This window comes from Lagopus leucura, unplaced genomic scaffold (assembly GCF_019238085.1).
Source record: "Lagopus leucura isolate 7727_CA_CO unplaced genomic scaffold, USGS_WTPT01 Super-Scaffold_100022, whole genome shotgun sequence".
Lineage (NCBI taxonomy): Eukaryota > Metazoa > Chordata > Aves > Galliformes > Phasianidae > Lagopus > Lagopus leucura.
In genome coordinates, this window is record NW_024962275.1 from 85135 (window position 1) to 101197 (window position 16063).

At 35.8% G+C, this 16063-nt stretch overlaps 2 protein-coding genes across 15 annotated transcripts in view; both read right to left on the reverse strand.

The window, feature by feature from the left end:
* Positions 1-5083, reverse strand: part of LOC122184338 (beta-1,4-galactosyltransferase galt-1-like) — a 6344-nt gene extending 1261 nt beyond the window's left edge. Inside the window, exons 1-2 of the mRNA XM_042879246.1 lie at positions 4797-5083; positions 3-1135 (exon numbers count right to left, since the gene is read on the reverse strand). Of these exons, the coding sequence (XP_042735180.1) occupies positions 3-1076 (1074 nt within the window). The 5' untranslated portion in view covers positions 1077-1135; positions 4797-5083. The remainder of the gene's footprint in view (positions 1-2; positions 1136-4796) is intronic.
* A 1936-nt stretch (positions 5084-7019) lies between these two features.
* RALGPS1 (Ral GEF with PH domain and SH3 binding motif 1) overlaps positions 7020-16063 on the reverse strand; it is a 96167-nt gene continuing 87123 nt past the window's right edge. For 8 of the 14 annotated variants that reach the window (XM_042879099.1, XM_042879103.1, XM_042879098.1 and 5 more), the window contains 3 exons: positions 15844-15935; positions 9766-9872; positions 7020-7882 (listed from right to left, as the gene is read on the reverse strand). In XM_042879099.1, the coding sequence (XP_042735033.1) occupies positions 7870-7882; positions 9766-9872; positions 15844-15935 (212 nt within the window). In that variant the 3' untranslated portion in view covers positions 7020-7869. Of the gene's footprint in view, positions 7883-9765; positions 9873-13374; positions 14817-15843; positions 15936-16063 lie in introns of those variants that run through there. The other 6 variants (XR_006180518.1, XR_006180519.1, XM_042879108.1 and 3 more) reach the window with 6 other exon arrangements.

Genomic DNA, 16063 nt, shown 5'->3' on the forward strand with positions numbered 1-16063 from the left:
ACCTCTTTCCTGTCAGGCTCTCTGTGAACATGCTGTAGTATGTTAATACCTGGCACAGTGTTCCAAGATGAAATGTTGAACATGGGAGTGGTAATTGTTTCTGGAAAGATATGGTTCTCAAAGAGAAAAACACCAGTTCCTGGATTTTGCTCCTGAAGACTGCTCATCATTGTTTTCCAGTCTGAGTGCTTAAGGGGAAGAATTATTTCATCAGCATCATTAAGAACCACAAACCTGCTCCTCTGCATGTTGCGGTATATACAGTCATTTAGAGCTGTGATTTGTCCATAGTAGCCAATGTGTGTTTCATCTTGCATGAAGCGCCATTTAGGAGAAACCTTGAGATATGAGTTTATTGGCCACGGAATTACCTCTACTGTTCCTTCTTCCAAATAAAACTTCAGGACTTTCTCCATCATCTGGCTGCAGTTGTTCTTGTAGATCACCACTTTCTGTGCCCCAAGAATCTTGTACATTTCCATACTCTGTATAAACTGTAAGACATTGTTGTAATTTCCAAACATGGCAGAGATGCATACTGTAAAGTCAGCAGAGAAGGGCTCTGCTTTGCGGTTTTTTATTTCAAACCTCGATAGCTGGTCAATATCTCCATGTGGAGACTGATGAATTGATACGTGTGTTGGATCACAGTTTCCAGGTTCCAAGCAAACTATATCTGCAGCACCATAGGGGAATCCAAATCTGTCCGAGTGAACATCTATTTCTGCCTTTGATATGTATATCTTTCCAAGGGGCTGACAACAAAACCAGCAGTATAGTTCTTTGACATCTTCATGGTGAACAATCCCAATCACACGTGTGACTTTGCCTTCTCTATCATCAAAGTATGGGGAGATGATAAAAGTTCTGTTATCTTTTAAGGGTGTTATTACATTTTTTGCAGCTTTTCCCCTGCAGAATTGACCAACTGGAATGACATTTTTTCCCTGGGGGAAGATTTTTCTTTTTATATTATCTTGTAGCTGAGGACCTTTCCAGGAGCAGATTAAAATACTTCCAAAAATTACAATACACGCAACAATAGCATACACGTGCCTTTTTCCACAGTGTATCATTGCTGAATTTCACAATCTGGGACTCAGACCTTTACAACTCAATCTTCTATTCACATTCTCTAAAACAAAACAAAATCAGACTTTCATTAACTGTATTCTCCTAAACACAATAGTTATGTTTTTCATACCTCAATATGAAGACCTGACTTTTCACGCTGCCTTTGCATTTTGAAAAAATGAAGCAATCTACATTCTGTTTTAGTCAGAATTGGTCCCATGGACAGTTTTGGCTGTTTTGCTATACAAGATAATGAATTGACTGTAATTTGCATTATTTCGAGGAAAAAGTTTTGCATTAGTGAAGACTAATATCCTCTATCTTTTGGTATTTAGAGATGTAAAAGCGTTTTTTCCCCTTTCCTTAAAAGCAATGCTGTGAAACACAAAATCCAACTGAATTCTTTTGAATTGATTAAGGATAATCTTGCTCTGTTTGGGTCCTGATTCCCAAATCAAAAATAAAATATTTTTAGAGCCCTGTGTTCAAAATCTTGTGGGATGGTATTTAACATTATCTAGGAAAAGAGCTTCAAAAAGAATGACCTTTACCGCTATTCCGGAGGCCATGATTACATTAAAGGTAAATTCCTTTTATCACTAAAGACGAAAACTCAGATTGCAATTCTAAATCGGTTGCTGATTTCAAAAGGACTTTGACTGGATTTTGTGACCTTTGCTGGGACTACACACTGTACAGAACTTTTTAACCTTGCCGTTGAAACAAAAGTTCTCTACAGTATTCCAAAGTCACACTACAGAGTAGAGATTTTCCAGTATATGTTCACAGCTTGGCATTCATACCTGCTTATACCATCATGCAGATGGAAAGCAAACTGAAAGAAAACAAAACCCTGACTTATTCTATGAGTGGCCGTGAGAGAGTGATAATGTGACACATCACAAGAACACATCAGTACAGTTATCAGAGGCCTGTAATTTGTATGTATTCTGTCCTCTTGTACACATTCAATTTCAAATGAATATATAAATGACTACTTTCCAATGAACTCACAGTATTGCCACTTTACTTGCAACTCTATTCTAACTTCAGAATTCTTTGAAGAATATGATGAAAGCATTGCTGTCTGATGGAATTTGCAAATCCAAGATGCTGTTCACCTGCTATTTTTTGTTTGTTTGCTTTAATTTTCCTCCCCAAAAGTAAGAATTATTTTAAAATACATACAATAAACCTATTCTCTAAAGTTACAATTAATCTCTGTTTCTCCTTTCATGCAACGGTATTTATCAATTTTAAGATTACATTACAAATACAGAATACATTTTTCTAATATACTAAGTTAAAATTACTTGGTTATGCACAATTTTTTCTTAGTCTGCTGTAATTTGCATTAAGAAGATGACAACATATAGGAAAGTAGGGCTGCATCAATTGCTAATGAATTTGTGTCAAAGTTCTTCAAATACCGCTACTGTTTTACTGTAAACCATATATAATTACTAACATGCTGTCTATTAAAAAACAATGAGAATATTTGGATCAAAGCTTTTTTCCATAAATGTGAAGTGAGACTGAAAAAAAATGGTCACAGAAAATTTCAAAAAAATAAGAAAACTCTAAAGAAAAATAAGCCAACAGTGACATGGAAAAAAAGTCTCTTGGAAGCAATCAACAGAGCTTTTTGCAGAGAATGGAGTTAGTCTGAAGGCTGAGATGCATGTAACAACAATAAAGGACAGGAACTGCAATTAAACTCTAAAAGTAGAGCAGGTTATGATTCCAAACTTTTCTTTCCATCCAAGAGAATGATAAAGTGATAAAGTGATTAAGGAAAGTAAAAATCAGAGAACACTGATCTGGATTTCATTACTCTTCTGGGGAGACAATTTACTTACTATGAGATGAGATGAAACAAAACCCTGATAACATTCCTCACCTTTAATGTCTGTCATGTTTATTTATAGAAATAGTGTCAAGATTTATTTATATATATATTTTTTTGGCTACAGATGTTCAGTACAAAAATCATACGTCGTTCTGGTGACATGTTTTCAACTGTTATTCTCACATCAGGCAGATCCATGCCTTAAAAATTTCCTGTTAAGTAAGTCTTGGGAAATTTACGCAGAAATTTAATAAATAAATAAATAAATAAATAAATAAATAAATAGTATCTTCCTGCAATACCCAAATGTTAAAATCTACTACAGGCAAGCACTCTCATTTACCCTCTTACATTTGGAATGCTGCTACTTTCTAGTGGTTAGTAGTCTAATCATCATTCTATTAAAAATACATAATTCTAGTAAAAATAGAATAATTCCTGTACATCTCCTGTACGACTCTGCACAAAAGTTGCCATTTCAGTTTTTACATGCAAGTTACACAAAACAGGAAATTACAGAAAACATACATTCCCCTGCACCTCATGTCTTCTTGGCAAGGTGATCTTTTGTGCATTTTCAACTCCACACAATCAAAATTTTGATATGCTTTCTCTTTACATAATTTGTATGCATGTATCACTAATTTGAGCAAGTTAAAATTCATCCCAACAGCCTATTTTTAGAACAAGGAGCCTACAAGAAACAGCAGAAGTCAGTCTCCACTTCGAATTAGTAGTTCTAGCATATCAAGAGTATTACCATCCACTTATTTCAGAAAACAAAACTAAACAATTCAAAACTAGTCCTCCTACTAGAAACCACAGGACTACTAGGGCATGAATAGTGACTGAATAAAACATAACAGATAGGGAATATAAAGAAACAAATAAGTTCCTTCTCTTACATGAAGGGATCAGATATATTAAAGAACTGTATAAACAACCTATTGCAACCTGCTCAAATAATTCTTTTGTGTCTGGAAATTGCCAGTGATTGCCAATACTGTTTATATTTGTCTTTAATTTTGTTCTGTTCTCAGAAAGACTAACTACTACACAAATTCTCCAAGAAGGGGAAAGTATCAATTCTTTGAGTATGAAATATGGGTTTGGGTTCAAACATTTGCCAGCTTTTTTGGAATCCACGGGTTTTCTAACTAATGATAATTAATTTTACTTTTTTTTCTCAGCTGTTGCCAGAGCAATCATTTCTGAACAGGAACAGCCTCTGTCATTCTGAAAAAAGACTCAGCACACAAAGCTTTTAAGATATACTTGCTGTTGCGCTTTGTACTATCTTTTCTTTCAAATGAGTATGTGTTGCTAAAGTCTCAGTTCATGAGAGTTCATATAAGATTACATTCCAGTGTTGAAAAAATGGTCACTATTTCTTTGCATCTGATTTCACTGCAGTCTCCTTTAGTTACCGAAAAAAATAGTGTTTGTTCGGAAGCTGAAGAATATCCCACCTGCTTAAAAGATGAGTTTTAAATACATTATCAACTCTGAATCCTCTCTGCCTGTTTTGATTAATACCAGCTGTGGTGCTAAAATGAAACTGAAGGGCAACATTTAATTACAACATTTCACAGAATTGCAGGGTTTCGAAAGGACCTCAAGAGATCATCAAGTCAACTTTAAACAAAACAGTATGATCCTTGATTTTATAGCTGTTTTACTTAAGCTTCCTAAAACACAAACACTTATTTGTCCTGAAATAATTAGAATAAGCCTCAGCATTTTTTAGTTGTTACGTAAGTAGGAGAATTGTTAATGGAATCTATGGTTGTCAGGTGCAGTCTTGGTGGTACTTCGCCAGCACAAAATTGCCCTCCTGAACATATGAGAAATCAGACAATAATAGGGTACTTACAATTTCATGCCTCTTCATCTGGCATCTCACACTTTCCAGCGCTCCAGCCTAATTTCTGCCTTATGATCCCTTTGAAATGAGAGACCTTACAACTTGCTTGTCACTTAACATCTGCTTCCTCTGCAATTATTCTTCTGATAGTCTGTGGGAAGTCCCATGACTTGGTAACTTCCTGTGCTGCAAAATAGTTTGCTTTCTGCTCTGTTATTTTCTCAGTTTAACAGCTTTGACTTTGATGTGTTCTTCAGCTAATGCTTATAGCTCTTAGCCTCCCAAACAGTCATATTAACTGGAAAAATGAAAGATGATAGTTTTTTTCGATTTCCAATATTTATGTATATATTCTTGTACATTTATCTACATCAGGATTTAAATGGTTTCCATGACATCAAACATAATGTAGAGCGTTTCAGCAGTTAATCTTAAATAATCTATTGCACTTCACAGAGAACTTCCAGGTAAACTTAGTTTTCTGTTAATAATGATCTTCAACAGTTAATAATGACATAAAATCAAGCACAGCAATTGTGTGCATAGTTGCTAGACCAGGAAATAAAACTTAGTATTTAATCATACCATACTTCAAACTATTATAGGTGTCTGAAAGAGAGGGTGGATGTAACTTTGAATGAACACTTGATTGCCTAATGGAGCTACGTTACCAGCTAACATAAATACTTATTTCAGTGGGAGGAGTAGTCTAGGTGGGATAATGTGAGTTTAGAACAAAATGGATTAGCCTACTTTACTAACTATTGTGAGATAAAACATCTCATTTTCACTTTTTAGGAATGTATTGCTTGCAATTTTTATTTTAAATACATTTATTTCTATGAAAATACAGGTCTTCTCACTTTATTGGAAAAACCTGCAGGAGTGGTTTGATTGCGTTTGAAATATTTTTACTATTATTTATACTTGTACCCTCACATGCCTGACAAAGTAAGATCAACAGAAAATGTACACAGCTTTCATCTACCTGATAATTTCTTCAGCACTGTCCAGAAGTAAAACAACCAGAAACACCCACTGCTATTTCTGTTCTAAGCAAATCTTGTGTTATACAGTTGTACCTATTTTGTAATTAGTCTCTGTCAAACAGTAATGCTAACAAAATCTTTTTACACACTTGCCCCCCCACCCCCACCCCCTCCTAAAGTAAAACAAGGTAAGTCAGGAAGAACTAAGCTAACCCAGAACTCCATCAGTCATCAGTATCAATTAGTATCAACTGATACTAAGCCAAACTGGCTAGCTAGTATCCATTTCCATTTGTCACTTAGCTCAGTTTAATATTAGAAACTTTGTTACCCTTGATAAGCACATTTTGTCAGCTAAACTGCTAGGTCAAATTTTTGAAAATGTATGTTGTTAAAGTTCCTTGACTTCTTATCAATCTTATTTATTAATTTGTTATTGGAGATATTTCCAAAAGGAGTCCCTGAATTTGCAATTACCTTCCACTTCAAAAGAAGTCACTGAACGGAGGGGAGTAACAAACAGGTGTTTCTGACTTGCTTCTTTCTCCTTACCAATGCTCTTTATAATGATGTGAGCTAAAAAAAATGAAAAGTGATTGCCAGCTGACACTTCTCAGAAGGCAATTTTAAAAATATACTAGATCACGCCATTTAGGTTAAGAGTGACTCATACTACAGCTATCTGTAATATTCAGTAGATTAATTCATAAGGGACTTCACCCTAGAAGTGCTGTAGCCTTGTTTTTTTCCTTTTGGAGTAGATTCAGTTTCCAAAGCAGCTGGGCACCAAGGGTTGTAGTGTATATTCACTCATTTCTGGAGAACATTTAGGCAAACACTCTAGCCACTTCACTGGAAGTCTTAAAATCTCAACAGTTCCCTTTGTTTTCACTTGAGAACTGGAAAAAATCTGGACTAAACTAATTTTAACTAGATGTCTGCAAATTTCCTGTGCATAGGACTTGTATTTAAAAGAATTATCAGTTAAATTTAGCTGCAAATTCTGTTCTACTGATAATTAAGTTTTAGTAATTTTCCCTACTCCAATTTGCATTTCCATAATTCAAAGGGAAATAGAACACTCTGTGTTATCTTATCCATTCTGTTTTGGTTTAGATCATCCTACACTTCTTGTGTATTTTATTTAACTGTACTAAGTTCTTTAAGTAAAAAGTACTTATGTCAATGAAACATCTTTCAAGAATGATATTAGAATGTGTAACAATAGCAACACATTCTCCTTTAGTGACCACAACCAGTACATGTGAACTGGAGAGAAAGCAGAGCACGTACATGCTACAGCAGAGCTCTGGCAGAGACTGAAGGTGCAGAACTGTAATTAAATGTTCTCTGGTGCCCTGGACAAGAGTTTAGGATTGTCCTCAGGTGGGACTAATCAAGGTCATGAAGGCCTATTAGAGCTTTCAGGGCCTTGACAGAATGCTTTAAATATTTCCTTTTTAACTGAGCTGCAAGACCTCATTATATAGGCCAGATACTTAAAAATCAGCAACAATGCCAAACAAACAAACAAACCCCCACCAACACACACAAAAAAAAAAGAAAAAAAAAAATTGCAGAAATCTATATTTTGCCTTTAAGATATCACGCTTTCATAAAACTGAACTACAACATCAGCCCTGCATGAATTTGCCCAGGTCACCATAGATTTTCCTGATAGCTTGTGCTCAAGCCTAAAGTCCTTTTCTCCTTCTCTAAATGAACTATGTCACCTAATACAAGTGACTCCAAACTCCCACACCTACCTTCCACTTCTGGTTTCTTCAGTAAATTCTCCATTCTAGGAGGTCTTTTTTCCTGGCCCCTATCCTGTTGCCAGGTTATTAATAACATGAAGGAAAAACAGGAGCCAGCAAGAGGAATGTTTCATTTTGATCAGCTGAGGCTTTGTGCAAATGGCAGAAGGAATGAGCTCATTGTGAACTAGACTTTGGTACAAATGTGTTCCTCTTCCCTGGCACAGCATTCCTTGGTGGCTACGTTTTCTAAATAGGCTGGCTGTCCTTTCTCTTGCTTTCCATTTTTAGTCTTCCTTCGCCCTGTGAAAGACTATGAAGTTGTAGCTGATGGCATTACATGTCACTCCTAAAAGAGAAGCAGCAATATATTTATTGATAGAAAATAGTGATTTAACAACACTTAATTAAATAAGATAGTAATTTAACAAGACTTGAGATGACTGGATACAGTAGATCATTTACTGTATAGAGGATAAGGCTGAAAACACTTACTGAGACCCTCCTGCTGATTCATGAGGTACAGAGCGGGCCCTCTTCTTTTCTAAACTCCTTAAACCATGGAGGTAAGGAGCCTAGGTGTGACTGGATCCATTCCTAGTCTCAGATGCTGGTCAATGGTTTATGTCTAAGCGACCATAAGTGTACAGTCAACCTAAGATAGAATCCTAGTGAAGCTCACAAAGCTTAACAAAGAGTCACTGAGGATGTGTATCGGGAAGTGTGGGGATGTGTGTCTCGATGTCAATATGTGAGGGATCTCTGTGCAAGTGTAACCTTGGAGAGACATCCTTTCTCCAGGGGAGATCCTATTGTGCTGGCTGATGTGCAGGAGAGCTTAAGAAGCTCCTGAGCTGCTTGCTATTCATAGGGTAAGATAATTGACCCGTAGTTAAGATTTCCGGCACATACTCCATTGTCCCTCAGCTGTTGAACAAGATGTCCGTCCATCAGTTCCTCCAGCAACCACTTTTTTATCCAGTACTGCAGTCACCATCTGCCTGAGCAAGGCCTGAGGTGAACCAATACTACCATCATTATGCTCCAGAGCAAGGCCTTGGGTGCATCGTTCAGCCTGAGCAAAGCAATGGAAAGGTGGCAAAGGTGGCAGGTAGCACGATCACAGACATCACAAAGCATCCATTCACTGTATTAATTTGTGTCAGACAAGTTCACATATTTTGTATTATTTCAGGGAAATTCATCTCACTACAGCTAGATGCTAGTGTTTCCAGAGCTCTAGTGTGTTCCCATGTATCAAGAATTAAGGTGATCATTTTATTAAAGTAATGTTGATTAATAAAACATGGATAAAATAACATCTCTAGCCATTGTCTGCTTTTTTCTTCTTCTGCAAAATTGCACAGACTTTTATCTATACAAACACTAGAATTCATTTGTTTGTTTCCTGACCTTGTTTGCTTCATGTTCAGCTACAGTATACTTTCAAACCTGAGGCATGAATCACTGGAAGTAAGTAACCACTCAGAACAATGTCTACTCTTCCTTAAAGCTGAAAAACCGATTTCTGGCAGTAAGAGCAAGGCTACTTCCTCCAATTCATTACTATATGCACTTTCCTCTTGCACAACTATGTTTTGGTTGATGTAAAATAATTTTCATCCTTCCTAATATGCTTATCTGGCTTTCTTTCACATCTGAGGTCTGCTGAGACATGAAACTTTAACTAACTTTCATTTTTCTTTGCATTCTAAGGAAATGTCCAACATACTTTCAGAATTTGATGAACAGGTGTTATTAATAGATCACAGCTATAGAAATACCATGTTACTGACTTCAAAAAAACAAAAAACACAATTTAACACTTACGCACCACCTTTTGATACCAGACATTTGCAGTAGGAACAAATTTACTAATGACCACTTCGCTTTTTCTCTCAGTCTACAAAATAAGAGGCTTGGAAATGATGAGCATTTTATGAGCACATCAGTACTCATCTTTGTTTTTTTCTAGGGCAGAAGTACGTAGCATTACAGTGAAATACTCCAACACAGAATGTAGTCCTCACCCCTGAAATTTGCCTCTGTAACAATAAAAATGACCCTCTGGAATGTAATGAGTGTTGCTCTTTCTTCCCAGTGTGATCATTCATTCTCCATCCTGTTGTCTATTAGGAGGAGAATTCCAACCAATTTCCTTTTACTATTTTAACCAATGCAATCAGTGAAATTGACCATTTGGTAGATGTAAAAAGAGTAATCCATGCTTACTTTATAAAACATTTATAATATGGATAATAGCCTGGAGGACAATTGCACAGATCCAAGTGATTTTGAGAACTGCAATGTAGTGAAGTCTTGAAAAAGTCTTCCTGTTTCTGGGAGAGAACAGGAAAATGAGTCAGCCTCAGGAAAGGGATGTGTGCTTTCTTTTTCAGCTCTGAAAGCAGCTATCTTTTTTGCATTTTGCATTTTGTTTTGCTCTCACCTTCATTTGGTAATGTCATTTATCTCTCAATTTCTCAGGCAATAAAACCATTATTCTGCAGAAGATAAAGCCCCCCTACTTGTCAGTTTTAATGTGAAGCTTATTAACCTCAAATGGGTAATAATGGTGCGTGTAATAAAATACATTATTGAAAAAGAATGGGTATTGCCAACCATTTCCATTTTAATCTTTTCTTCCAAGAGAAAGTTCTGTTGAATAATTTATTGCTTGGCTTTCCTTATTAGAGCTCTGTGTGTAAAGGTTCTGAGAGGGCATTGCTTTCATCACTGAGAAAGGAACAAACAGATTTAAGATCAGAAGATATTATGTTTATTAGTATATCTAAGCTGATACAGTGTAATGTAGAGCAGATAGTTTTATCAGCAAATGAAATGTATTTCCCCATTAGCAGGCAGGAGAAAAGAAACCAAGAGTCCAAATAACATTTAAATTTAGATGCAAAGGAATTTATTTTGCTATCCAAATCAATATGCATATTTGGTTGTGATTAAATGCTTTTCTTTGAAAAAAAAACCAACACAGTAGGTTGGCCTCTACTTTGGACTTTCCAAATCTTACTTACTTAAAACAGATGTAAACTTGGAGGAATTTTCAATTTTCTGTCAGAAGTATCCGAATTTATATATATTGAATGGCTACATACTGCACACTATAGTCTGTTTGACTGTATTACTGTATTATAAAATGTGCTTGCTGCCTTTGAGCTGAAAAGTTCCTTCTGTACCTCCACTGTTCTTTTTCAAAATATTTTATTGGTAATGGCATACATACTTTGCACATCTTTAAATTTACAACCAATTGCAATTGCTTTCAAAGTAAACAATCTTTTTTTTTTTTTTTTTTAACATTATTTAATTAATGAAACAAACATTATCAATGTAACAAGCTGAAAAATACAGCATATTGATACAAGACTGAGGTAACAAAATACTTTGCCAAAAACCTAGATTCCAATGCTAGAGTTTAGTGGTTATTGCAGGTGAGACATTTCACGAGAATTATAGAAATAATTCTTACACAAACAGCATGCAGTGGACTGCTGGAAAATACAGCCAAAAATAGTGCAACAGTTTTCACACAAAACAAACTAAAATGTTGAAATTTGTTTAGACTATAATATGACAAGTAAGTTGCAATTTGAAAACTACTGCCTTTGCCTCATTTTAGTGCTATTTGGACAAACGTATTTTGGCACTTACTAACATTGAAATTGTAGATAAGTAAGGGAATAATATTGCCTAAACACATTTTATATCTTCACAAGTTTGGGAACAGTCAATCTGAGATAATATGTATTTCTCTACAACTGTTGCAGTTTTTCTTTGGATGGAAACTTGCACGGTTTGTGATATTTCTGAGAAAATGCTGTATTAATCAGTACTTATTTGCAATACACTGTGTGCCAACAGCAGCTTTCAATTACCATTAAAAGTGGCCGATGAGATGAAATGGTATCAAATGACAACAGAGTACCCTTATCCAGTAGCTACAAGCTATTTAATACTCATAAACTCATCTAATATTGGATCAAGATATTTTAACAATACTATTATACTGCTTCATTACTCTCATTTATTTATATTGTAGGGCCATTTCATAACTGTGCTATACTGAAAAGGTGACTATCATGTATTATCTATCTATTATGTTCACCTCCCTTCTATAAGCTTTTTTACTTTCAAATGATAATAACGTGAAGGAGTTCACACTCTTCTGACACACTTCCAAATTCCAAAGTTTTGAGTAGTATTATTTGAAGGGTTATGTTTCTCCACATATATTTCTCTGATAAATAAATGGGTGTAATAATAATTCGTAAGTGTTTCCATCCATTCATGGCACACTATTTTTGAACCTTTCTGTCAAAGGCACGATGTTTTTATTTAGGAATCTGCTTTAAAAGAAATGAAAATTGATCCTTTTCTAAATTGTCCAAAAGGCTCTATGGCACATAATTTTGAGTAAAAGCATATTTTTGAGGAATTTTACAGTAACATATACAACACTTTTGAGACACTTAAAACCTAAAACACTATTAAGTTCTGAATATGTACAGGCAATCATTCCTCTTTCCAAGGGAAGGCGTGTCAGATGTAATTGCAAGTTGTTGTGACGTTTAGTAGTTTATCTCACTCCAGTACACTGTACAATATGTCAGTGGTGTTGTCTTCCACAACATCACATCAGAAATGAGTGGTTGTTGACATGCTTCCAATGCATATTCATTATGCCAGTAAGTGTTCCATTTGGAATTTAACATACATTTAAGACAGATCAGGTTATTCCCTTTTGAGGAGAAAGGTTTACCAATAAAGTAACTTAATAAAACTTTACACGCACTGTTGTTTTTTGGTCACCGTTCTTGAAGTTTGCAGCTAAGATTTCATTTGGGTAGACAATACCTTCTTTACTAGGTATTTATTTGTTAGACCACCAGAAAGTATAATGGGCAGTATTTTAACTGTTTTTTCAGTAAACTTTCTGTGACTTTTTTGACATGATCTCAGACAAGTTCTTCTTTGCTCATGATGGCCAAATGCATACTGATGCAGAACAGAAACATTTGTTTATTTTGCTATTTTACAAGAATTTTAGAGTTTTCCATAGTTAGAGAAATAAATAAGTCTTACTTTGCAACAAGAAGAGATAATTCATTTTAAAATGATTTAAAAGAAAGAACCAATTTCCTCTGGGGTAGTTTTTGGTAGCTCACATTTAAAGCAGTAATGCAGGGATGTTTCTGCTATGGCAGTCTTCCAGTAGCCCTTTTAACACAAATTATGTTTCTACAGAAGGATTTAGAAGTTTTCCCTAGCCTTAAGGGTTTAAGTGTAATCTAAAGTAGTGACAAAACTGCATATGGTTCAAACCATATTGACGCCAAAAACACAGAACACACATGGCTATAGGTGGCATACTCAGTAAAATGGCGATCCATGTAACCTGTGTCCTTACGAATAATCTTGCTGATAACTAATCACTGAAGTAACAAGTGCAGAATAATTCCAATGATGTATTCTAACAGTTTTAATTGATTTACTGATTCACTACATTCAAAAGCTTTATATTTTACATTTGTAGTCCTGGATGTTCTGCCTTTGCAAGGAGAAAAAAAGTATAAATATATTTTGCTTTTTTTTTTTTTTTCCCCCCACACAACTTGTGTCATCAAAGAATACCTGTCAACTCCACATAAATTTTCATGTCTCAGGACCTACACACAGGAGCTGTCAGGACCACTCAAAATCACACAAAAGTTACAGTCAATCTACACACAACAGTACAGACTGTTGTTAGAGAAGTTTCAAAATCAAAACTCAGAAAATTACAAAAGGCCACAGAACAAATACCACTAATATGAGCAAAACTGATCTAATATAGGCTCTGTTTGTTGAAATTGACTTTCAGTTTTTCATGGTCTGTAATCTAGATCTTGGCTTGCAAATCTCTCCTCCATGCAGTCTTAGGAAACACAGACGAGATTTTCCTCTTCCTACAATTAACAAGGTTTAATTAGTAATGCCTTACAGCAGAAGAGTTTTTAACCAAAAAAGCACTGAACTTATCGTGGGAATAGAAAAGAGCTGTGACTACACTGGTGCTACGGCACAGCCAGGATACAGCTATGGGTGTAGGAAGAGTTCCTTTACAGGAACAGGCTCAGATAATGAGAAGGCTGGTTGTTGCTGTTTTTACCTTTTAAATTCTGTGGGCGTAAATGTAGAGGCTTCTGCATAACTGCAGCACTAACAGACAGTCTTGCCTAGCTTTCATTGCCATCATGATTTTAGAAATGCAGTACCATGACTGTATGCCACAAAAGTTCATCACGTACTGGAATTAAGTGAGGCTGAGTAACCAACAGAAAGACAGAACAGCAAATAATGTTATGAAGTCATTCTGAGGAGTCACCACAATGTGTATCATACAACCTGATTATCTGCTACCCTGTATCAAGGAATAGCAGTTCCCTTTACGATGAACAATATTCAGATTTAAAAAACAAACAGACAAACAAACAAAAACCAAACTGTAACAGTTATATGGCTAGTAAGAAAACAAAAAAAGACATTTAACACAACATTAAATTTAAAACTATACACCTCAAATTCATTGTCAAGGTATTCCAGAATAATGTAACCAAATAAAAATGACTGCTCTGTGCCAAAATACATTTTTACCACATAGCTCAAATTTGAACAAAAGAATTGTCCAGAGATTTTATATAAAATCTGAGGCAGCCACATTGCAAAGCAACTCAGTGCACTTATGTTATAAAAAAGTTGTCCCACAATTTTCTATCCTAACTGACACTTTGCAGCAAGTTAACACTGTCAATTATTTTGTGCATTAGAAAGAACTGAAACCCAACATGGGCCAAATGTTCTTCAGTCACATAAAGCAGCTTTACAATAAAAAGAGCAATTTAAAAAAGGATAGGCAGAAGATATGATGCTCACTTTGTGGTCAAACATCAGTTCAGAGGCAGTCTGCGACCACAGAAAGTTGAAAACTCTAGAATCCTGCAGGAGTCAGGATTAATCTTCTGTCCATCTAACTGGTCTACTTCCACTCAGTGCATGAGACTACATCTGGTTCTAAGGACAACATTCACTTTCTGCTTTTAAAAGCTGTGTCAGAATCACTTTCAAGTAGCACACGAAAGTGCTGAAGTAGTTGTGGCTGGCTTACATCAGGAAAACTATTATTTTCTCCTCTTCCTCAGAGAACAATAGCTTGTTTCTTCAGTTTGGCACTTGAAGTCACATCAGGTAAGAGCAAATTATTCAAATGACATTAGATTAGCAGGTGCCTGGAAGAGAATGTACATTATTCAGCAGCATATTGCTCCTCAGCATATTACAGCACTGGGAAGCTGCAAAGTTACAAAATCATAGAATAATAGAATGGCTTGGATTGCAAGGGACCTCAAAGATTATCTAGTTCCAACACTCCTGCCGTGGGGAGAGAGTTGCCAACCACTAAATCAGGCACCAGGTCACGTTGTCCAGCGCTACATACAACCTGGCCTTGAACACCTCCAGGGATGGGGCATCCACAACCTCTCTGGGCAGCCTGTTCCTGTGCGTCACCACCCTCTGAGTGAAAATTTTCCCTGCTATATAATATAAATCCAGTGGGCCAACAACATGTTATTCAATGAGAAAGTGTCATCAGTCTCAAAAAGGTACAAAAGACAGCTAACACCGTAACTGAAAGAAAACATAAAAACTTCAAATGATTTTTATCCTTGTGGACCAAATCCAGTCCAAGAAATTACTAGTATGCATGGGATGTGCAGGTATGTGTAAATAAGATTCTTGAGCTGTGCCCTGTTACGTGTCCTGAGTAGTTGAGCATCCTATTAATATAAGCCCCTGGAAACTTTTCAAGAATTAACTTTTTTTTTTTTTTTCCCCCTGAAAAATGAAGCTGCTATATAAAGGACATTATGAAGCATTTTATAGGACACTCTCTTCAATGGTAGTTATAAACCCAGTCATCAGTTTAATTGCTAGTATGTTGGCTACTTTCTTCATTCATGACTAAGTCCCTTACGAAGTAAAGACAGGGTTATATTACTACTTGAAGATGCAATTACAGAGGTTGTATGCTGTTAATGTCACCAAACTTATAGGTAGACTGGTACTAATCTTGATTTCAGGTGGGTACTCTGCAGTTTTAAACACTTTTTATTCCTCCTATTGAAAAACTGGATCAGCGTGCAATGACTTGTCCACACAGGACTGTATTTGCACGCAGATTTAAAAGAAGTGTCTCCTATTAAGGGTTTTCTGCAAAATATGTAAAAGCAGGTAGAGGCGGTTTCCCAGTCTTACCTGAGGCTTGTTGCTTTTGCACGCATCATCCAAATGCTTATGCCATAATATTGCATGAAACCTTGAACCAGTCTGGAACTTGTAAACATTACCTATAAAAATAAGAGAATCAAGGGCTCTCAATTTGCAAACAGACATACTGCTTCAGTGGGTTCTGATTCCTATACAGAAGCAGAAGTCCTGAAGCAAATTGTTGAATTCACATTTGAGGAGTATGGGG